Source organism: Dromiciops gliroides, chromosome 6, assembly GCF_019393635.1.
Source record: "Dromiciops gliroides isolate mDroGli1 chromosome 6, mDroGli1.pri, whole genome shotgun sequence".
NCBI lineage: Eukaryota > Metazoa > Chordata > Mammalia > Microbiotheria > Microbiotheriidae > Dromiciops > Dromiciops gliroides.
In genome coordinates, this window is record NC_057866.1 from 370159 (window position 1) to 392847 (window position 22689).

The 22689-nt window shown below is 53.1% G+C and overlaps 1 protein-coding gene across 8 annotated transcripts; it reads right to left on the bottom strand.

Annotated features, from left to right (window-relative positions):
- Positions 1-1533: 1533 nt before the first annotated feature.
- On the bottom strand, positions 1534-22432 carry RNH1 (ribonuclease/angiogenin inhibitor 1). Of its 8 annotated transcripts, none has more exons than XM_043970193.1 (11): positions 21532-21845; positions 17698-17899; positions 15995-16100; positions 15597-15767; positions 15251-15421; positions 4844-5014; positions 3667-3837; positions 2800-2970; positions 2528-2698; positions 1989-2159; positions 1534-1879 (listed from the first exon to the last, which is right to left on the bottom strand). In XM_043970193.1, the coding sequence occupies exons 1-11, from the start codon at positions 21724-21726 to the stop codon at positions 1792-1794; spliced, it is 1788 nt and encodes a 595-aa protein (XP_043826128.1). In that variant the 5' UTR covers positions 21727-21845; the 3' UTR covers positions 1534-1791. The 8 variants fall into 8 exon arrangements, with proteins under 8 accessions (XP_043826128.1, XP_043826129.1, XP_043826135.1 ...); XM_043970194.1 differs by lacking the exon at positions 21532-21845 and adding an exon at positions 20199-20294; XM_043970200.1 differs by lacking the exons at positions 17698-17899; positions 21532-21845 and adding an exon at positions 22278-22432.
- Between the last annotated feature and the right edge of the window lie 257 nt (positions 22433-22689).

Consider the following 22689-nt stretch of genomic DNA (forward strand, 5'->3'; position numbering starts at 1 on the left):
GCGCCCTTTTCTCTGGGACAGCTGTGACCTGCCCAGCCCCCTGGGGGACCTGGCACCTCCACCACTGCATGGCTCACGTGGGCTTTGGGCACCCTTCGGTTATGGGTCCGGGCACAGGGCGCAGATGCGGCCACCCTCCCCGACCAGGACTCTGCCACTAGCACCGAGAACTTTGTTCAGGCCTCATTCCCAATCCAGGCTGCAGACAGGTCCCCCATTCTCAGGCTGGGTTGGCAAACTCTCCAAGGGCCCACCCTCGGTGCAAGGTACCTGCCCCGAGGAGTTCCCCCCTCCCAGGAATGCCTTCTCCCCCTTCAGCTTGGCCTTGCCTCACTCTGGCTCTCGTGGGCTTGGGGGTTGTCCTCCCCACTTTAGGGTGCAGGCAGGTGGGGACTCCCAGGTCCAACTGAGGCTTGGAATCCACATTTCATTTTGCTCATTTCTGGATGAGGGGTGCTAAGGGGGGGTGGCGGCCCGAGTCTCACTATGCATCTCCCTCCCTGGCCACCTGGTGCCCAGCGCCTCATTTCTGGCCCTTCTCCCCTCCTCCCCCTCTTCTCTCCGTGTCCCCTCTATCCTCCCCACGTGGTCCCCTTTGGCCAATGAGGAGCTGGGAGGGGCGGGAGCGAGTAGAGACTGCAGAAAGGAGAGGGAGCTCAGTGCTTAGCAGCACCCTGAGGGGGCGCTCTCGTCCTCAGCTACAGGGTGCAGCCCCTTGTAAATGAGGCCTGACCCCCAGCTGCCTCAGAGGCTGGAAAGGCCAAGGTAGGGCTCCCTGCCCCAAGGCGGGGGAGGGGGGGTTTCCCTTCCAGGCTCAGGGCTGTGGGAAAGCCTGTCTCCCTTCTTCAGGCACTGGCAAAATGGCTTTTCCTCTAAACCCATCGGGGGGGTGGGGGTGGGAAATAAAACCTTCCTGCCCCTGCGAACAGAACCAAAATGGAAGGACGGGGCTGCCTTGGAAGGTAGTGAGCTCCCCATCACCGCCTGATCTCCCAGGCTTGTGCTCATCCGCTCCCACCCCCTCTGGTGCCAAGGCACTGTTGGGGCAGGGGCATCAGATCCCTGGTCACCTTCTAAATACCTGCCTCTGGTTAGAGCTGAGCCCAAAGCTCTGACCATGCAGCTGCTGGGAGAGAGACAGAGACAGAGAGGGCAGCTAAGTAACGCAGTGGAGAAAGCACCGGCCCTGGATTCAGGAGGACCCGAGTTCAAATCCGACCTCACACACTTGACACCTAACAAGCTGTGTGACCCTGGGCAAATCACTTAACCCCAATTGCCTCACTGGAAAAAAAAGAAAAGAAAAAAAAAGGGCCTGGGCTTTAAAAAAGAAAGAAAGAAAAGAAAAAAAAAGTGGCAGCTAGGTGGTACAGTGAGTGGATAGAGCACTGGACCTGGAGTTAGGAGGACCTGAGTTCAAATTCGACCTCAGACACTTGAGCTGTGTGACCCTGGGCAAGTCACTTAACCCCAATTGCCTCACCAAAAAAAAAAAAAAGAAAGAAAGAAAGAAAGAAGGGCCTGGGCTTCACACTAGGTCCAAGAGATGCTTTATTAAAGTAGGAAGCGTTTCTGTTCTCCAGCAGAAAAACAAGATTGAAAAGGTTGGTGCTTCTCGAGGAAGCTATGAAACCGTAGCTCAATTTCGGGTCTAAAGCAGACAAGTAAGAGCCCCCCATCCCCAAGGCCCCCCTCCCCCTGCTCCTGCTCCTGCTCCTCCTCCTGACCCCCTCCCAAGGGACAGTGGAAGGTTAGTGTGGGCGGGGCCAAGAAGCTGGAGAGGCGGGCCCATCACGACGTGATTCGCAGGCTGGGTTTGGACTCCTTCAGAGCCGTCAGCTCATTGTCCACCTCCTCTGTCCAGTAAATGTCAAACAGGCTGGGGGGAAGGAGAGGAGAAGGATCAGGCCGAGGTCACTCCTCCACATGAGCCACCAGTGGGGCCCTCCCCTCCCCTTTCCCCGGGGGGCTCCACCGCCAGCACTCACACCAGCTGCTCCAAGGTGCAGCTGGGCTCCTTGAGGCTGGCCACCAGCAGCCTGATGCCCTCATCGCCCATCCTGTTGTTGCTAAGGTCCAGCTCCTTCAGAGTATGGTTGGCGAGCAGGATGGCTGCCAGGGTCCCACAGCACTTGTCCGAGAGCTCACAATCCCCCAGCCTGGGAAGCAATGGCCAGAGCCCAGTGTTAGGGGCTCCTCCTCCCCCCTCTCCTCCCCCTCCTCCTCCTCCCCTTCTTCCTCTCCCCTCCCCCCCCCTCCTCCTCCCCTTCTTCCTCTCCCCTCCCCTTCCTCCCCTCCTCTCCCTCCCCCTTCTCCTCCCCCTCCTCCTCTCCTCTCCCTCCCCCTCTCCTCCCCCTCCTCCTCCTCCCCTTCCTCCCCTCCTCTCCCCTCCTCTCCCTCCCCCCTCTCCTCCCCCTCCCCTTTCTCCCTCTTCCCTCCCCCTCCTCTTCCCCTCTCCTCCCCCTCCTCCCCTCCCCCTCCCCTTTCTCCCTCTTCCCCCCCCCCCAGCTCACAACAGGGCCCTCACCACAGACTCTGGATGCTGCAGTCCGGGTGCATGAGGCCCCTGCTCATCTGCTCGATGCCATCGTCCTCCAGCATGTTGGTGCTCAGCTGCAGCTCCCTCAGGGTCCGGTTCTTCTCCAGGACGGTGCAGAAGTTGGCGCAGCTGGCCGTCGTGAAGCCGCACGTCCTCAGCCTGTGGGAGAGGGCTCACTGAGACACCCGGGGCCCCACCCGACCCGGGCCGGAGCTGCAGGTTCGCCTGGGCGGCAGCGCTCACTCCAGGGGGGCACTCACCACAGCTCCTCCAGCTGGCAGTTGGGGTCCACCAACGCCTGGCACAGCAGCTCTGCCCCCTCGTCGCCCAGCAGGTTACAGATGAGGCTCAGCTTCTTCAGGCAGGGTTTGCCCATCAGGATCTGGGCGAGGACCTTGCAGCCCTCGGCCGTGATGTCACACTCCCACAGCCTGCAGGGATGGACGGGGACAGTCCCTTGGCATCCTGCCAAAAGCTGCCTCCCCTGGGTGAGGAGGGTGTCCAAGGAGCCTTTCCCCAACTCCAGCTCCGTGCTGCGCCCTGGGTTTTCTGAACACTCCCCTACCTCTTCCTCCAGATGGGGTCTGAGCTGCTCCCTAGTCCTGGGAACTCTGTATGCTTAGCTCAGTGCCTGGCATACAGCAGGTGCCTCATAAATGTTTGCTGACTGGTTATGCCTACCCTCAGGCAGCCTGAGAGCCCATCAGCTTTCTGCCAATGCTCCTTAGGCTTACGGTCACTCAGATACTTCTCAGATCCATACTCTGTAAGGTCCTAGGAGGCCAACTCTTTTAGTTTCCCTGTGGAACTTGGCATGGCTCCCTAGTAAATTAGTGCTCTCTCAAGTACTGTAAACCCCTCACCAGCCCTTTACCAAAAATGGGGTTTGCCAAGCCCAGCTCCTGTCCACGTTCTCCCAGGCTCCCAGGCAAGGATTCCGATAGCCTGGATCTTCTTGCAGCTCAGGAGGTGTGCAGAAAGTTCCCTGAGGGCCCCCCCCCCCCAAACAGCTGCTGAGAATAGCCTCCGGCTAAGGCGGCTTCCAGGCTGGTATGTCAATTCTCCAGGACTGCAGGTTCAGGCTCATAACCTCAGGAGGGACTAAGATCAGGCCAAGGCCGACTCACCATAAGGTCTTCAGCCTGCAGGTTGGGCTCAGGACCCCCTGGTACAGCTGGGCCAAGCCGGCGTCTCCAATCTTGTTTTCTCCCAGGCACAACTCCTGCAGGGATTCCTTGGTCTGGAGCACCATGCTGAGGTCCTTGCAATTAGCAGAGGTGACTCCACACCCCTCTAGCCTGTGGCAGAAAGAGAGAGTGGGTCCAGTGCCAACACCACCTTTTCATGCCGTCTGGAAACCACTTCCTGGTGCCAAGGCCCATTACAAAAGGCAGCTGGCTTCTGTGCCAAGGGGGCTTCACAGACACTAGCTCTTCCCTATCCACAGTTTATGGGTTTTTGGTTTTTTTTTAAGCAAAGGCTTTGGTCAACAAAGCCCAACTCACTATAATCCCACCTGTTCTGGGAATGGGCAAAGGATGCCATGATGCGGTGTAGATGTGCTAGGCTTGAGGGAAGGAAGACCTGGGTTCAAATCCTGTCTCAAACTTTCTGACTGTGCCCCTCAGAAAGTCAGTGCACATCTCTGATGCTAGGTACCTTAACTGCAAGATGGCGCTCATTATAGCACCTAATGCCCAAGGGGGATAATGGGAAAATAGAGAAATGTCAGCTCTTATGTTCATCATATTCCAAGGGGACTCAGGTTTCATCCCATGCCATGCTCTATCTACAGCCAGGCTGGTGTCCTCCTTCATGGACAGACCAGACCCCTTTCAGCCCCACCTGGAGTCTGGGGTGGCCGAGGAAGGGGTGAGGAGGCAGAACCTGGGTCAGAACTGGCCGGGAGCTGGAGTTCTGAGGGGTCTTCCCTGGGACAGAGGACAGTCCCATCCTGGCCAGCATCTTCTCAGAGGAACCATGAGCAGAATCAGGGACATGGGCTCTGGAATCCCCTCCAGGGCGCCCCCACCAAGAAGGGTCTGCTCAGAGGAGCACAGGGACTTATCCAAGGTCACAGAGCCCCCAGCCAAGGCAGGCCTGGAAGAGGGAGGACAGTGGAGGCTGGTGAACTCAGGAAAGGGCAAAGGTGAGAGCTAGTGCATGTATGCCACTGGGCAGGGGAGTGAATCTTTGCTTAGAAGAGCTGAGCCGGCCCTTCCCATACACCCCTGAGGAAAGGAGAAGTGTGTGGGCAGGCCCGTCTGCCTGCAGCCCTAACTCGGGGCCGAGGGGCACACTCACTTCAGGACTTGCAGTTTACAGTTGGGGTCCATCAGTCCTTGGCAGAGGAGAACGACGCCTGCCTCGCCCAGCTCATTGTTGTTCAGAGTCAGTTCCTGGAGGGAGCCCTTGGCTTTGAGCACAGAGGAGAGAGCTTCACAACTGGCTGTGGTGACCTCACAGTACTCCAGCCTGCTCAGAAGAATAGGGGTGAGTGAGGGGACTGGCCGAGGGCCCAGCCTGGGGACCCTGAGGGTGACTGGATGGGCCAGGCCCTCCTGAGTGAGGCCATTTACTGCCAGCTCACTCCCTCTTCACAGCCTCCCCCCACTGCTCTGGAGTGGCAAAGCCAAGCCCTCTAAGCACCTGCATCCAGGACTGTCCACTTCCTCCACCAGCCCTGCTCACTCAACTCACCTCCAATCTCTCCCTGCCTCCAACCAACACCCCCCCCAAAAAAAAACCCAATCCCTTGATCGGTCCATCCCTACAGCTATTGTCCCATATATCTCCTGGGGCAGCTTGGTGGTGGCACAGTGGATGGAGCACCAGGCCTAGAGTCTGGAGGACCTGAATTGAAATCCTGTTGCATATACTTCCTAGCTGTATGACCCTGGGCAAGTCACTTTACTGTGCCTCAGTTTTCTCATCTGTAAAATGAGCTGGAGAAGGAAATGGTAAACCACTCTACTCTCTCTGGCAAGAAGACCCCAAATGGGGTCACAGAGACACGACTAAACCACCACCACCATCACACGTCTCGTGGACCAGGGGTCTGCACTCGGTGCCTCACTCTCTAGAATCTGGCCTCTGACTTCATCATTCACCTGAAATTGCTCTTTCCAAAGTTACCATCGACCTCTTTGTTGCCAAATCTAATGACCTCATCCTTCTTGACCAGTAGCCCAGAGAGCAGGGCCTAGAGTCAGAAGACCCAACTTCAAATCCTGCTGCAAGACACTTCCTAGCTGTGTGACCCTGGGCAAGTCACTTTGCTGTGCCTCAGTTTTCTCATCTGTCAGATGGGGGTAATAACAGGACCGGCCTCCCAGGGTGGTGGGGGATGAAACTGTCATAAGCACTTAGCACAGGGCTTACCACATTGCAGCACTGCATAAAGGTTACTTATTACTGCTGATCACCCCTTCCTGGTACCTCACCTCTGCCTCCTCCAAACCATGCCCCACAGGGTTTGGGCCTGGGCCTCTGCTCTCTTCCCCTAGCCATCCCCTCAGCCCCCCTGGATTCAATGACCACGTCTAAGCTGGGGATTCTCCCATCCACCTTTCCTGCCCCCACTTCCCAGGTGCCCTTCAAACATCTCCAACTGGACACCCAGCAGACATCTGAAACTCAACAGCTCACCCCCCCCCTTCCCTATCACTGTGGGGGGCACCACCCTCCTCCCAGTCCCCCAGCCTCCCAGCCCAGGAGTATCCTGGGCTCTTCACTTTCACCCCCGATCCAATATGGGGCCAAGGCCTGTCGATTTCACCATTTTGGGCATACGCTCCCTTCTCTCTCCTCTGACCCTGCCCCCACCTTGGTGCAGGCCCCTCCCTCCCTCCATACCTGAGGAGTCTGCCTGACTCAGTCTCTCCATTCAGCCCTGACCACATCACCCGCCCAATAAACTCCAGTGACGGCCTTCCGAGCCCTTAGTAACCCAGCACCCATCCCCATGGCCTCTGTAACCCAGGGGCCCTGATAACCCTCCCTCTCCAATCCTTGGCTTCCCTCCATAGCAGGAGCTGATGGCTACAATTTCTACAGCACTGAGGTTTACAAACATGACATCTGATCCTTACAACAACCCTGGGAGAGAGGCGCTATCATCTCCATTTTACAAATGAGGAAACTGAGGCAGGCAGAGGTTGAATTGCCTGGGGTTGCTCAGCTTGGAAGTGTTTGAGACCCCCTGTTTTCTTTTTCTTTCTTTTTTAAAGTGAGGCAATTGGGGTTAAGTGACATGCCCAGGGTCACACAGCTAGTAAGTGTTAAGTGTCTGAGGCTGGATTTGAACTCAGGTACTCCTGACTCCAGGGCCAGTGCTCTATCCACTGTGCCACCTAGCTGCCCCCGAGACCCCCTGTTTTCAAGAGCTAAGGCCTATATATATATAACCTATATTGGATTGCCTGCTGTCTGGGGGAGGTGGGGAGGGAGAAAAATTTGAAATTGGAAATCTTATATAAACAAATGTTGAAAGCTATCTCTACATGTAACTGGAAAATAATAAAATACTTTTATTAAAGGAAAAAAGAAAAAGAGCTAAGGCCCAGCAAGCTGGCTGTGCCCTGGACTTGACAAGACAATGATGCTTTGCAATCATCCGATGGATGATCTCACCCTCTGGCAAAATCACATGATTCATCAGGTGTTCTCTGGGCTGGACAAACTCGCAAAGTCCTGCAATGAATCAAACTTGTCACATTCATGCTCTTACCCCCCACTGTCAGGGCTGCAACTCACTGTGCAGCCATTAGGCTAAGTATGGAGATTTCCCTACAATGACCTGGGCCTCCCCACTAGGGGCAGGGCTGTGGCACATGTATGTGTTCTTGTTGGCAAGCCATTTACTTCTCTTTAATTCCTGCTTCACTTGTCTCTACCCTGCTCTGTTTGGCCCCTGCTATTCACAGGTTAGAGCCTGTTTCTAGTCCATTAACATTAATGGTGTCTGAAGTGGGATTGGACATGGAATCAGGCTAAGCAGACTTTCCAGTACCAGCAAGAGCAGACTAGGCACCACTGGAGATTTCTCCAGAGTCCAGCTCCCTGTGGTCTTGTAAGCTTGCTCCAGTCCACCCCAAGCTCTCATCTTTGAGCCTGCCTTTCTGAGGGAAAACTCTTGGGCCTTTCTGGTGCTCAGATCCCTCTGGGATGTCCTTTCTTCACTTGCACACTTGTTAGCTGGCTTCTCTGCCTGCCTCTGTTGAACCGGTTAAAATTACAATCACAATTGCACTCCTTGTTAGAAAGGGTTGTGTCTGTATCTGTCTTGTCATTTTGTCTGTGTCGATGTAAAAAGTCAAATGTCTCTGTCCTGTTCATGCTGTTGGTAGATTCCATTACTTTGAAAGATTTAAAATTCAGTCAGCCAGAAAAACTTCTAAGGGTTGTAACAAAAGATTTAGGGTACTGGGAAAAATGAATGAACTTTCATACTTGAAGCAACTGTCTCAATAACCAGGGCTGACTCCCACTTTAGGCTTTCTGTGGGAGATTAGGTTAAAAGAGGGAAAAAAAACCCTGCAAAACACTTTTTTTTTCTGTCATTTCAACATTGGCCAAGTTGGAATTACAGAAATAAAGTCAGATAATTAAAGCTGTAGAACCACTAAAAACATTTTAACAGACTCTGGAGATTTGGAGATTAATCATTAAGGAATCTGAAAATTAATCATTTTAAGATTGCAGGGAGAACTCCTGGGATTTGGTGTGAATCCAGGAACTCACTCCCTTCTGAAATATCTGAGTAAGTTTTGGGGCACCACTCTGCATAATTTGTTTTAAGGAAAAATAATTATTACATTTTATAAAAGTTAAAAGTAGATGGCACATCCCCTGAAGATTGACAGCTTCTTTGTTCTAGGGCAGTGAAGGAAGCAGTTAGATTAGAAGTAATCCCAGAGTGAAGAAAAAGAAATAGGTAAATGGTTTGTACCTTATAGCAACCTCTTGTTAACCCTTCCTTGACATTTCTGATCATGAAAAGAGGAAAGATTACTTAAACAAAAGATTTCTTGTCAGAGCCATTTTATTCTGTTAAGCCCTCTCATCTCAGATGAGTGTCACAAATACAGGTGTTGAAAAAAAATGCTGGAAAAATGTAGGGAAACTTGAATTATATTTCTTTTGCATTGATTTATTAACTGTGTATCTGTTTGCCTCAGTTTCCTGATTGGTAAAGAGAAAAATGTTACCTACTGTGAGAAAATAATGGGATTTGGCAGATACTCAAAGGCTTACCTGGAGATTAATCTAAACTGATTGAATTGAGAGTGTTTGACTGCTCATTAGCCTACTTCAAGTTAATTAGATTTAATAACCACACCTGGCTGGCCCTTAAGAAGGTATTGTTCTCAGAAGCTAAGGACTTTGAAATTAACACGAGACCACCTTCAATCCAGTGAACCAATGGATTTGGATGACACCTACCAATCAGCTTGAAGCAGTGTGTAAGGACCGCCTTTGCTCTAGACCTATAAAAAGCTTCCACACTCAGTTTGAGAAGAGTTCATGGTTGAAGCAGGCTTATGCTGGAGGACTTGACGAAGAACCTGAGCAGGCTGGAACTCCAGGCTAGAGAGGTCTTTTCTTAACTTTCTGAACTCCATGTGGATAACTGGTATGCTTTAATAAATGCTTAATGCCCAAAGACTGGTACTAAAGCTTCTAATTGAAGGCAACCACACATTTAGATTTAAAACAACAGGGGGCAGCTAGGTGGCACAGTGAATAGAGCACTGGCCCTGGAGTCAGGAAGACCTGAGTTCAAATCCGGCCTCAGACACTTAACACCTACTAGCTATGTGACCCTGGGCAAGTCACTTAACCCCAATTTCCTCATTCACACACACACACAAAATGGCTCTCTGGGAGGGCATAGGAGGAGGGGAAAACAAGCTATAAAGACAAAAGATATCAATAAAAAATGATCTAAAAAAAATGGGGTAGCTAGGTGGTGCAGTGGATAGAGCACTGGCCCTGGAGTCAGGAGGACATGAGTTCAAATCTGGCCTCAGACACTTAACACTTACTAGCTGTGTGACCCTGGGCAAGTCACTTAACCCCAATTGCCTCACCAAAAAAAAAAAAAAAGTATAGATTTTAAACATCACACTACCTCCCAGGGTTGTTCTGAAATCAAACTGATATGATTATAGAATGTTTAATACAGTGACTGGCATTTAGTAAGCACTATATCAGTATTTCTTTAAGTGAATGTAATTGTTCCATACCTGATAACTTTATTTTATTTTATTTGTTTATTTTTTGGGGGGCAATAAGGATTAAGTGATTTGCCCAGGGTCACACAGCTAGTGAGTATCAAGTGTCTGAGGGCAAATTTGAACTCAGATCTTCCTGAATCCAGGGCTGGTGATTTATCCACTTCGCCACCTAACTGCCCCATTGCCTGATAACTTTAAAATCAGTTTTAAAATCCCAAAGGTAATAAGATCAATGATTTTTATATATGATAATTTGGAAATGTAATTGCCTAATGGATGGCATCTGAAGTTTTGTTTTATGTTTTAAATACATGCTATTGTTATCACTGTATTGCTAAATTCTCTTATATTGTGAAATTTGAGAGACCATTGTAACAAAATGCTATTAGACAAAACAACTTTTTAATCTGAATGCTGTTACACATGAATTGGGCTTTTAAAAGGAAATGATAAGGGCAGCTAAGTGGCGCAGTGGCTAGAACACCGGCCCTGGAGTCAGGAGTATCTGAGTTCAAATCCAGCCTCAAACCCTTAACACTTACTAGCTGTGTGACCCTGGGCAAGTCACTTAACCCCCAATTGCCTCACTAAAAAAACAAAAACAAAACAAAAAAACCAAAAGGAAATGATAAAATATATTTGAAAACTGTTAAATATTTAACGAGGTATATTTTGCTGTAAAGCAGATAATGTTTATGATCATAGTGAATTTTCATTTGAAAATCTTGGCTATTGTGAAAGTATATATGGTGGTTTAAAGATGTAGCTTCAACATATTAATGATGAGTCAACTATCACATATTTGCCATGTGTGAAGCCCCAGAATATGAGTAATTGTAATTTATAAGTAAAGGATAAATGAAATGTTAGGGAAACAAGTGGAAAAGATACTCAAGCTCTGAATTGTGGTTAATGAAATTTTGCTATTTTAGGTAAAAAATCCTGGGACTGTCATTTACTATCGTGCTGAGGTTTGATTATGGGGACAGTCGTCTTTCCTGTCATGAAGTCGATAGTAGAGAATGGCCCGTGCTGCAGTCTGGGAACTGCTGAAGGGGGATGTCTGTGCCTGGGAAAAGTCTGGGGATGACTCTGGCCTGGCCCCAAGTAGCATCCTATTTCCCCATTGTGCTATTTCCTTTCTGAAAAGGAAAATCCCTGCCTGGTTAATCCTGAGCCTTGCTTTTAACACCCTGTGACTACATGATTGGCTGTCAGATAGGACTCATGCCTGGCGTCAAGCAAAGCTAAGGGAGTTTCTTCCCCATTATGACATGACATTGGTATAACTGTTCCTCTTTTTCCTTTCACAGCCAATTTCTATAACCAGAAGTTTTGTAAGTACAATGCTAACCCTATTAAATAACAGACTGAGGCTGGAGCATCTCTGAGTGACTATTACAAGATGCAAGTATGAACATCTTATGTGTTTGTGGTCAAATTATAGTACAGGGATGTTCTCCTCCTAAGGGGGAAATGAATAGGCAAAGTAATAAGACAAAGATGTAATGTAAAGGTTTTCTAAATCAATGGAATAGTAAATTTTGAGAAAGCAACAGGATTAGAATGTTTTCTCTAAGAAGTATATACATATATATGATTGCCTTCCAAATGTATGGAAATTCAGGCTTTGAGCATTTTGGTAATAGGTTCCCAAAATTGGATTATAGTTTTATTAATTAAGGATTAATTGAATTTTACACATAAATTGTATTGAAAATGGTAAAGAAAGAGAAATTTTTTTCCCATTTTTAAAGTATTTGTCTGAAAATATCAAAAGGCAGGAGAGTTCATCTTATAATGGGACCATCATAAATTTTTAAAAGGGTTTTAAATCAGGCACAAGATTTAAGTAAGGATAGAAACAGCAAATGGAATACATAAACTGAAATTCTCTGAAGTTTCAAGATTAGAAAACCAAATTGAAGACATTCTATTAAGTTGTATTAAGTCGTATTACTAGCAAAATTATTTAGGAATCTCTAGGTTTGGAACCAGAAAAACAGAGCCCCTTCAGAGCTTATTGTCGAAGAAAGGATACCCAAAGACCAAATAACTACATGACACATCTGGGACTCAAAACATGCTGGTTAAATGCACATTAAGAACGGGTCATGGTCAGCTAGGTGGCACAGTGGATAAAGCACCAGCCCTGGATTCAGGAGGACCTGAGTTCAAATCCAGCCTCAGACACTTGACACTTACTAGCTGTGTAACCATGGGCAAGTCACTTAACCCTCACTGCCCTGCCAAGAAAAAAAAAAATAATACAATTTTGGGAGCAGCTAGGTGGCGCAGTGGATAGAGCACCAGCCCTGGAGTCAGGAGGACCTGAGTTCAAATTTGGCCTCAGACAGTTGACACTTACTAGCTGTGTGACCCTGGGCAAGTCACTTAACCCCAATTGCCTCACCAAAAAAAAAAAAAAACGGGTCACTAGCAGTGAATAACAATGCTTACAGAAGGGAGATTTTAATTAACCGACTTAGTTATTCAGAAAATCTCTTTAAATTTTAGTCATTATTAAATGTCTTTCCAAAATTTAAAAAAAGGGTTACTAGGATACAAGGAGACTTGACGTCAGCATTGGTGATAATTATTGTATTGCTTTGATCTTTTGTTTCAAGATTTTTGTTTTGTTTTGTTTTGTTTTTTTTGCAGGCAATGGGGGTTAAGTGACTTGCCCAGGGTCACACAGCTAGTAAGTGTCAAGTGTCTGAGGCTGGATTTGAACTCAGGTACTCCTGAATTCAGGGCCGGTGCCTTAACCACTGCACCATCTAGCTGCCCCCTGTTTCAAGATTTTTAAGTCTAAGTTTCTAAGTAGTTTGGTCTATAATCTGACATTCATGTAACCAGCATTTGAACCTAGCCCTGCATGGCTAGGAAACTGGACCATCTCTATGTGCAATCAGTCACTGTTTCTGAGGGCTCCTACCAGGTCCTTCTGACCACTCCCACAGCTGCCAAACTTGTGGGCACGGACTCCTGGATCATCTGCAGAAAGCCCCTGCTCCTGAGTAGATAGCCAAACCTTCCAGGGACCCCAAGGTTCAGCCAAGTACGGACCTAGAAGCGGCCGACACCCAGATGAAACAGCCGTCCCAAGACTCCGGATGAGGGCCAAGCATTCCATCATGGTTTTTTTCCTCTTCCCTTTCATTATGTTTTCAGCCACCAAGGCCCTGATTCGAGTGTGAGCTGGCATTTTCTCCCTCTACATCACCACACACACACACACACACACACACACTGCTTGTAAGCAAACAATGTCTAGCAATGATACCTGGGACACACTTCCCCAATAGGCCCCTCAAAGAACTGATCCCCCTGGCTAACATTTTGCCCTGGTCCAGCTGGCCTCTTGTGGCATCTTAGTTTATAACTGCCCCTCCCTGCCCCTCTCCCTCCCTCCCTCCCTCCCTCCCTCTCTCCCTCTTTCTCTCTCCCCCCCTCCCCCTCCCTCTCTCTCTCTCCCCCCCCTCTCTCCCCCCCTCCCTCCCTCTTTCTCTCTCCCCCCCCCTCCTCTCCCTCCCTCCCTCCCTCTCTCCCTCTTTCTCTCTCCCCCCTCCCCCTCCTCTCCCTCCCTCCCTCCCGGCTAGGGAATTTCTTTCTGTCCAGCCCTAACCCTTGCCCCAGGCCCCCTCAGGCCTTGCCCCTTCTGTCTGCTCCTGGTGTCCAGTCTCACTTCTTATGGGGGAAAGAGGCCCAGCTGAAGCAGTAGAAGCATCGTTCGTTTGTACAGGAGGGTGTCTACATCTCCACCTTTCAGGTGGACTGGGAGGTCGTTGTTTTCCTGGAAGAGTTTTTGTTTTTCTGCTATTTTATTGGCAGAGTTTCTGTTACTAGAGCTGAATGTTCGTATCAAGGTCCAGGAATGGGACACCAACAAGCCCCTCACCACATGTCTTCTGTGTGTCCTGTCTGGCACTGACAACCCAAGGACACAAGGAAGCACCCTGCATCTCTTTTTTAGGCCAGAAGGGTAGGGGGTCTGAAAGACCCCCTCCCTTAGGGCAAAAGGAGGAAATGACAAAATATTAGGAGACCCCCCTGTTTTCAGGAGCTAAGGTCTAGCAAGCCGGCTGTGCCCTGGGCTTGACAAGACAACAATCCTTTGCGATCACCCTCTGGATGATCTCACCCTCTGGCAAAATCACATGATTCATCAGGTGTTCTCTGGGCTGGACAAACTCACAAAGTCCTGCAATGAATCAAACTTGTTACTACTCACTGTGCAGCCACTAGTCTGAGTATGGAGATCTTCCCACGTTGACTTGGGCCACCCCACTAGGGGCGGGGCCATAGCACATGTGTTCTTGCTCCCAGGCCCTTTTCCTGGCCAGGGCCAGAGTCATGAAAATCAAACTTCTGTCTAGCCTGCTCTGTTTGGCTCCTGCCATTCCCAGGTTAGAAGCCAGTTGTGGTCCCTTAACTCTGGATTTGAACTCAGCCCGGCACTCTCTCGCTGGGACTCTCTCCCAGTTCCTCCCCCTCTAAGGTGACCCTCCATCTGCTCGTCTGAGATCCTGTGAGCACCCAGTCATGTCCAGGTTGTCTCCTCCACTAGGGCGTAAGCTTCCCAGGGGCAGGTGCTACCGGAAGTGTCTTTGCCTTGTATGCCCAGTTCCTCATCCTGTGCCTGACACAAAGTACTTCAGAAATGTTTGCTGACTGACTGAATGGGGCTGATCCTATTTATTTTCTCCTTTTCCTTCTGGCCCTCACATTCAGGACAGAGGAATGAAACCCCTTCTCCTGGGTGCTAAGAAAGCTGGAGGCCCATCTCTCCCTCCATCCAGCTGGCTCCTCTGTCTACCCCAACCCACCCCACCCTGACCCCAGTGGCCTATGGCACCAAAGTCCTGCCGAGGACTCTCCCCAGATACCCCACGAGCTCCATGGCTGTTGGTGGCCCAGCTTCAAGCATGGGGCTCTCTGACTCTTCCCCCCTCCCCACGTCACACACCACAGGATCTAAGCAATCCTGTCAATCTCATCTCTGCCAAGTCTTCCAGATTTCTCATCCATGTCTGATACAGGCCACTCACTACCTGGTAGGGCTCCCACCCCAGCCTGTCTTTGGATGCAAAGACCTACTTCAAAACAGTCACAGGCCCACTATGGCCTGAGGAGTCAAGGAGACAACTAACTGCCTCTACCCCTCTTAAATCCAGTGCAACTCAGAAGCCGCCTCCTCCAGGAAGCCTTCCTGAGCCCTCCCCAGCTCCTCCCATAACACCCTGTTCCTCATATGGCCAGTCTGCTGGATCCCAGCAGGGTCAGAGTTGGGCCTCACTGGCAAATCTCTGCTTTCTCTGATCAAACAATCAGACAATGTCTATTACGTGCTTCGCATTGGGCCTGCCTCGGAGGGCATCTGGAGAAGTTCATTCCCTCCCAGAGCGGGCCAGCAGGGCTGACAACAGGAAGAAGCCCACCCGCCCGGCCTGACTCGGGCCAGGGTACTCACTCTAGCCTCTCCAGGCTGCACCGGGGATCCATCAGGCCTTCACACAGCAGCTTCATGCCTTCATCACCCAGGTGGTTGTCACTCAGCTGAAGGTCCCTCAGGGTGGGCTTTGTTCGCAGCAGGCTCAGGATCAGCTCACAGCCAGCGCCTGTGATGCTGCAGTTCTGCAGACTGGCAGAGACAGGGACAAAAATGGTGCCGGTACCCTCCAGATGTGCTCAGGGCCGGGTGCAGGTGGGGATGGCAGAGGCCAGCTTAGCCAATGCCCTCCTCTCACAGAAGAGGAAAGTGAGGCCCACGCATAGAAGGGGCAGCACCCTGTGAGCACTCAGAACTCACAACTCACCTGAGTTTCTGTATCTTGCAGTTGGGATTCTGCAGACCCTTCAGCACCAGCTGGGCCCCCTCATCTTTCAGCTCATTATTGGGCAGGCTGAGTTCTGTCAGCGAGGAATTGGCCTGCAGCACAGAGCTGATGTTGGCACACATGGTGTCTGTGAGGCCACAGTCATCGAGCCTGGAAGACAAAGGCCCAGTCAGAGCTGGGGCATGCCCAGAGACCAGGCCCCAGAGGAGGCTGCCCAGCCCCTAGGGAGGCTGCCTGGCCTGGGAGCTCCCCTTCTTGACGGGGGGTGGGGGGGTGGGGGGTGGGGGGGGCGGGGGGGGGGGTTGCCAGGCAGCGGCCTGGCCTGAAGAAGCCAGCCAGGGGCGCAGGGGAAGGCGGGGCAGGCGGGCCCTCCCTACCTGATGACACCGTACTGCTGCATGGATGGAAGGATCTCTGTCCATCGGGTACTGCTCAGATCCTCACACTGAATCTCCAGACTCATGGTGGGTGAGGGAGTGTCACCTGGAGAGGGACAAGGGCCAGGGCCAAGAGAGGAGGGCGTGGGTCCCACAAAGAGCCAGAGCCAGTCTGGGCAGCAGCTCAAGGCTGAGAGAGTTCACCTGCTGGGCTGCAGGACTCATGCCCAGAAGAGGCATTGCTTGACTGGGCCCGCAATGAAACAAAGCTCCCCGAAGCAGAGCCGGCCAGTGCTGAGGGCCAGGCGGAGCGGACACCAGGGCCAAGCCCGGAGTCCGGCTCCCGTCCTGGGGAGCTGTCCAGCACGCTGCCCCCAAAGGCTCCACAGACTTGCTCTTTGCTCTGGCCGACTGCACTAGGGGTTGGCCCTATTCCAGGACTCAGGTCCAGGGGCCATCCCAAGAAAGCACAAGGCACCACCAGGTGAAGGAGGGGAGGGGCAGCAAGCCACCCAGTCTCCTTACCCCATGTCTCCCAAGAAGGTGCTCAAGCTCTCTCCACACTAAGGATGCTGAGCCAGGGAGACAAGCCTTCACTCTCTTCCATCCTCTGCAGCCCCAGACCAGCAGGGCCCACCTTCCCTCTCATCCTTGACCAGCGGCCCTCTTCTGCAAGATGACCCTCCATGCCCGAGGAATCAGGCCAAGGGTCCGCCGGGTCCTCTGGGGAAGACCGGACTAGTCGGGGCACCTGGGGCTCCCAGGCTTACAGAAAGAAAACAGAAGAGCTGAGAAGAACCCCAGAGCTGGGGTTTGGGCTCCTTCTCTGAAAAAAAGGGGGAGGCTGAGCCCAGGCCCTTTGTGGGGTGGCAAGCCAGCATGATGATAGAGGCAGCATGGAAGGCCAAGGTCAGGTCTCTTCAGCCCAGCTGTCTGCATTCAATGGTTCCACGGGCTGGGCACCAGGCCAGGGCACAGAATGTCAACACAAAATCCTCAAGGCACTTACAGGACATAAGTCTGCCAGGCTTAGGGCCATCCTCGGGCTCGACCTGAAGACTTCCCAGGGTAGTCTAGGCCTGCTCCAGACACAGAGCCTAAATCTATGGCTTCCTAGTTCTGCTCAATCCTCCCGGAAGCCCAGCAGGGGGCACTGTCCACTCATCCTGAAACTGCAGGACCCAAGCCCTTCCCCTCTCCCCCTCCCGCCAGCAGAATTCCAGAAGTGGGTCAGCAGTCTGGGCCCTCCCCAGGGCTGCCCACTCTTGGAGTCAGAGCAGCCATAGGGCAGATGGTACAGGACAGTCCCCAAGAGGAGGAGCAGGGTTAGCCCAGAGGCGGTAGGCCCTGTGAACTGGGAAGATCCCAGTGACACCAGCAAAAGGGGCAGAACACCCGGCCACAGATGGCATAAGATATTTGGGAGTCCCCCTGCCAAGACAAACCCAGGAACTCTATGAGCACAACTACAAACGCTCTTCACCCAGCTGAAGTCAGATCTACCTGCATTAATTTCCTCATTCAGTGCTGTCCCAACCAAAGCACCAAACCCATTTTTATAAAACTGGCAAAAATGTGGAAGAATAAGAGGTGCTGAACAGCAAGGGACCCAGTGACAACTGTGAAGGAAGGCACTCCAAAGTATGGGACAAAGCAGTTGAGGGAAATGAATGTTAGGATTGCACTAACAGCCAATGACTCACTTGTGAGCTGTACTTTTTCCTCCCAGTTTTGGCAAGACCCCTCTCCAGAAAAGGCAGGCAGTCTTTGAAGGCTGAGACCCAGCGACGAGAAGGTCACTCCTTGCCCCAAAGGCCCCACCCAGAGGGGACCTTGGCTTCTGACCCTCCTCCAGGGACTATGAGTTTTGTCTTTGTTCTTCATTAAAGTTTGGGGTAACCTGGTCTGCAAGGGGAGAACCAACCAGTGACCCCCGCAACTGAGATGGCAGCTCCAGAGACTGGAAGGATTGGCAAGCCCTTTCCCCCCTCCCCCATCTCTCACCCCTCTTAAAGACAGAGAAGAGCTAAGAACCCTTAGCTGGCCTGAGGCAGTCTCAATGATGCTCTGTCAGGCCAATCAGTAGGAAGACCACCACCTGCAAGGTCCCTCAGGGTGGGCTTTGTTCGCAGCAGGCTCAGGATCAGCTCACAGCCAGCGCCTGTGATGCTGCAGTTCTGCAGACTGGCAGAGACAGGGACAAAAATGGTGCTGGTACCCTCCAGATGTGCTCAGGGTCTTTGTCCCAAAGACAAATATTGGCCTGTCCTTTACTAATAGATCACATGCCTCTATTAACAAATGATATGTTTGGAGAAATGACCTTGCTTTATCTACTGGCTAAATTTCCCCCGCAACCACAGTCATCCCCAAAACAATCTGGGATCACCTAAGAAAAAGGGTGGTGAATGGTCACGGCAAGTAGGTGCTGATGTTACTCAGTCGTGTCCGACACTCGGTGACACCATCTGGGGTTTTCTTGGCAGAGATGTTGGAGTGATTGCCCATTTCCTTCTCTTGCTCACTTTACAGATGAGGAAACTGAGGCACACAGTATGAAAGTGACATGCCCAGGGTCACACAGCTAGGAAGTATTTGAAGCCAAATTTGAACTCAGGTCTTCCCGACTCCAAGCCCAGAACTCTAAGCACTTTGCCACCTAGCTGCCCATAGTAATCTAGCGTTTGATAAAAACCAAAGATCCAAGTTTGGGGGGCAAAACTTCACCATTTTACAAAAATTGCTGGGAAAACTGGTAAGCAGTTTGGCAGAAACTGGGCCAGTGCCTGAAGAAATGGGCCATGGCCTCAGAATGGGAGAAATGCCCTCAGCCTAAGCACAGCAGATGGACAAGAAATGGCCTGGGGGAAACTGAGGCAAAGACAGAGGCAGCCAAATGCCCAGCTCTGTGCCCCCAACCACTCCCACTGTAGAGCTGTAGAGATCAAGGGTCCCACAAAGCCCTACGTCCTAAGAGGTGCCAAGAACTTGAGGGCCACCAGATTCCAGGGCCCCCTCTTTCATAGGTAAGGAGATAAGGGATCCCTCCCTTCTGGCTCCTGCCCCTGTCTAGGACTGCCTGAAGTGTCAGAACTGGGGCAGCAGCAGACCCAGCGAGTGAGTCCCCATGGCCTGACCCCCAGCCTAGTCTGCCCTCCTCTGAGGCCCTGCTTCGGTAAAGGGTGCCCAGCCCGGGCCCTCCCTCTGATCCAATCGGCTGCCACACTCTCCAGCCACCCATCCTGTTCTCCACAGCCCTATTGCAGCAGCCTCCCTGCCTCCAGCCTCTTCCCCCATAACGGCCCCAGGTCTGACCACGTCACTCCTCCACTCAAGAAACTTCAGGGAGGGGGCAGCTAGGTGGAGCAGTGGATAGAGCACCAGCCCTGGATTCAGGAGGACCTGAGTTCAAATCCGACCTCATACACTTAACACTTAGTAGCTGTGTGACCCTGAGCAAGTCACTTAACCCCAACTGCCTCACCAAAAAAAAAAAAGAAAGAAAGAAACTTCAGGGAGTCTCGCTTCTTAGAGGATCAAATCCCTGTTCTCTCTCCCTCCATGCACCTGTGTTCCAGCCAGATGGGCCTCCAGCGCCTGCCTGGCTCCCAGACCTCTGGACACTCGTCCCTTCTCCCCACACCCCACCCCGCCCACCTGCACCCCTGCCGTAAACCTTCTGAAGGCAAGCATGCCCCTTTTTGCCTCACTCCTGCCCAGCATCCGGCAGAGGGCCTGGCCCAGAGCCGGCAGTTAGCCAATGTCTGAAGAGTCAGACAGGGGCGGCGCTAGGCTTGGGCTGCCACCTGGGAGACTTCCCAGCTCGGGCCTCCTCCAGGGCCCCACAGCAGGAGGCCGTTCCACAAGCATTTGGAGTCTGGCAGACCCTGGCCTGAAGGGCCACCCATCCCACAACGGTCCTCGGGCCTCGCAAGCCTCCCCTGCAGGCCCCCGTCCTTCTCCTCTACCCCCAAACTACATCATCCGTCTTCCTGGGGCACCTACCCGGCTATAGGGCTGTCACTCCCCCCCAAACTCTTTGGGCTGGCATTCAAGGCCTTCCTTCCTAGCCTTGAAGACGGGCTCGGCAGGGCAGTCCCACTCTCCCCAGCAGCTAAAAGCAGGCCTGGAGCTGCTCAGTTCAGAGCATTCTCCTTGGCCAGGGCTGCCAGGAGCAGAGAGGGCCTGGCAAGACCCTGCTTACCTGGGGCAGGAGAGAGGAGAGCCCTGGCCGAGGGACACAGAGGGAGCCGGCAACAGCTGCTACACGCCCAGGACGGGACATGACTCAAACCCCATGACTCAGATGCCTGCCCATGGCTCCTCCCCCGGGCCCCACCCAGGTCCTCTTAGCCTCTAGGGAGCCAGGCCGGAGGGGAGAGGAGAGGGGAGGGAAGAGGGGAGGGAAATAATCTCTCTGTGCAGGAGTCAGCTGGGGCCCATGGACCACCTATAAAAACCCTGGGCCCCACCAGCATGGGAGCGTAGGTCTGAGAGAGTCGTCCATTGACCATCCTTTTATCAATAACCTGACGGCCTCATGAATAAAATGATTACCTCACTCAAAGACAATGGCTCAGGTTTTTAATCAGTATAACCCTGGCCAGCCAGTTGGGCAGGGCTGAGGAATCTGGGATACTCCCCTGCTCCAACCCTGGTCATTCCACAAAGGAGAAAACTGCCCACCGAGGGAGGGGTTTCTAAGAGGTGGCTATCAAGACTCCTGCTTAATGAAGGAGAGGGGATCTTTGCCAGGGAATCCCACATCTGGAATCAGGAAGACCTGAATGAAAATCTGGTTTCAGATCCTGCCCAGCTGTGTGGTGCTGGGCAAGGCAATTCAATTCTGCTCCCCCTTCGCCCTCATCCATGGGGCTGAGTCTCCAAAGGGAGGAACTTTAAAGTCTTATAGATGCTGGTTATTATATCGTTATGATGTTGACGATTCTAGCTGAAAGTGGCCTCGCTGCTCTCCTCTTACAGAGAGGGAGGCTGTGGCTGGGAAGCCGCCCCACTGAGCCCAGGATCCTAGGCAGTCCCTTTTCTCTCTCACAAAGTCCAGGGCTGGGGAGGAGGCAAAAAACTGGAGGCCACACCTGCCTCGGTTTGGGGGGCCTCTCCACCCCATCCATACCGGTGAAGTTTGGGGAAGGGATCTGGGCTGGCCTGGGCCCCCTGGGCCATTGGCTAGAGCACTGAGCCCGCCAACCGGAAACCCTAACCTGCCTCAGGCACTTATTAGCCAGGTGACCCTGGGGTAAGTCACTTTGCTGCCTTCGGCCTGTTTCTCCATCAGCAAAATGGGGACAACAGCACCTCCCTTTTAGGGGCGTTGGGAGGAGCAACTGCGATTATGTAAGGCGATTAACCCCGTGCCTGACTGTGTAGACACCTAACAAATAAATGCCTGTTCTCTCCCTCTCAAACCTGGCCGGAGTTCCCCCCAGATATCCCCGAAAGCGCTCTCGGGACGCCAGAGCCCCTGCCTCCTACCTACCTAAGAGTCCCTACTCGCCCGATGACCAGCAGGATCTCACCTCTGATCTTGAGTGCCGGGTTATCTCCCCAAACCCGGCCCAGCTCCACGGAAAACCCTGAAGGCCGCCCTCACTGCCCCCACTGAGGCAGAGCGGCCCCTGGGCGCAGGGAGTCCGGCTAGAAGCACAGACCCTTCCCAGCCCAAGGCCGGGGCAAAGCTTCGGGGAAAGGCGAGCCCGGGGGGCGGCTCCCATCAGAGCCGGGACGGCTGGGCGCCGGGCCACCCCGGTGGGACGGCGGCTGCCGGAAGGACGAGTCAGGGGCCCGGGGCCCGCGGCCCGGCCGCAGGTCTCCCCACCTCAGCTCCCCCCCCAGCAGCCCCCGCATGCCCACCCACCCACCCCACCGCGGGCACAGGGCTCGGAGTCGACCTGAGCCCGCGGGGCGGGGGCGGGCACTGGTCCGGTCCCCACCTCCGCACAAGGGCAAGACCACAGCAGCCCCGGAAGCTTGGAGTAGTGGCGGGGGGGGGGGGGGGCACCAGGGCTGCCGCGTGGGGACGATCTCAGGCGCTTGCCTTGCGTGGAGGGAGGGGCCTTCCACATTTGCGAGGGCTCACGTGGGCACTGCCTGTGCGTGTTTGCGCGTGGCTAGGGAGGAGTGAGGCTCCACCCCCGCAACTCGGGGTGGGAGGCACCCTCGCCGTCCCAACCCTCCCCCCCACCACCCCCACCGCGCCCAGGACCGAGTCCGAGGCCTCAGAGAGGACCCTGGAGTCCGGACAGGACCGGCCCCCGGCACTCACCTCCGCCTCGCTCCTCCCTCTGGTCCTGGCCGAGCCGGTCCAAGAGTCCCGCGGCGGCGGCGGCGGCGGCGGCGAGGGCGACAGCGCAGGAGGCTGGAGGCCCTTCTGGGTCCGTTAACCAAGACGCGAGGGCGGGGCCAGAGCGGACAGGGGCGGGGCCAGAGTGCTCGTGGGCGGGGCCTGTCAGGCAGGGGCGGGGGCAGAGCTTGTCCCCGCCCGATCTCGGGATTCCTCCCCCACCTTGGCCCGGAGATACTTTGTATTACTGTGTATGACGTCGTGTCACTTTGTATCCCGAGGCCTCCGGCTTTCCATGCCAGTTCCTGGGGTCGGTCTTGGCACAGCTGCTGGCTGGGCACATTTCAGTCCTTCAGTTCTCGGCTTCTGGACGTCCGCGCTGCTGCGGACACTG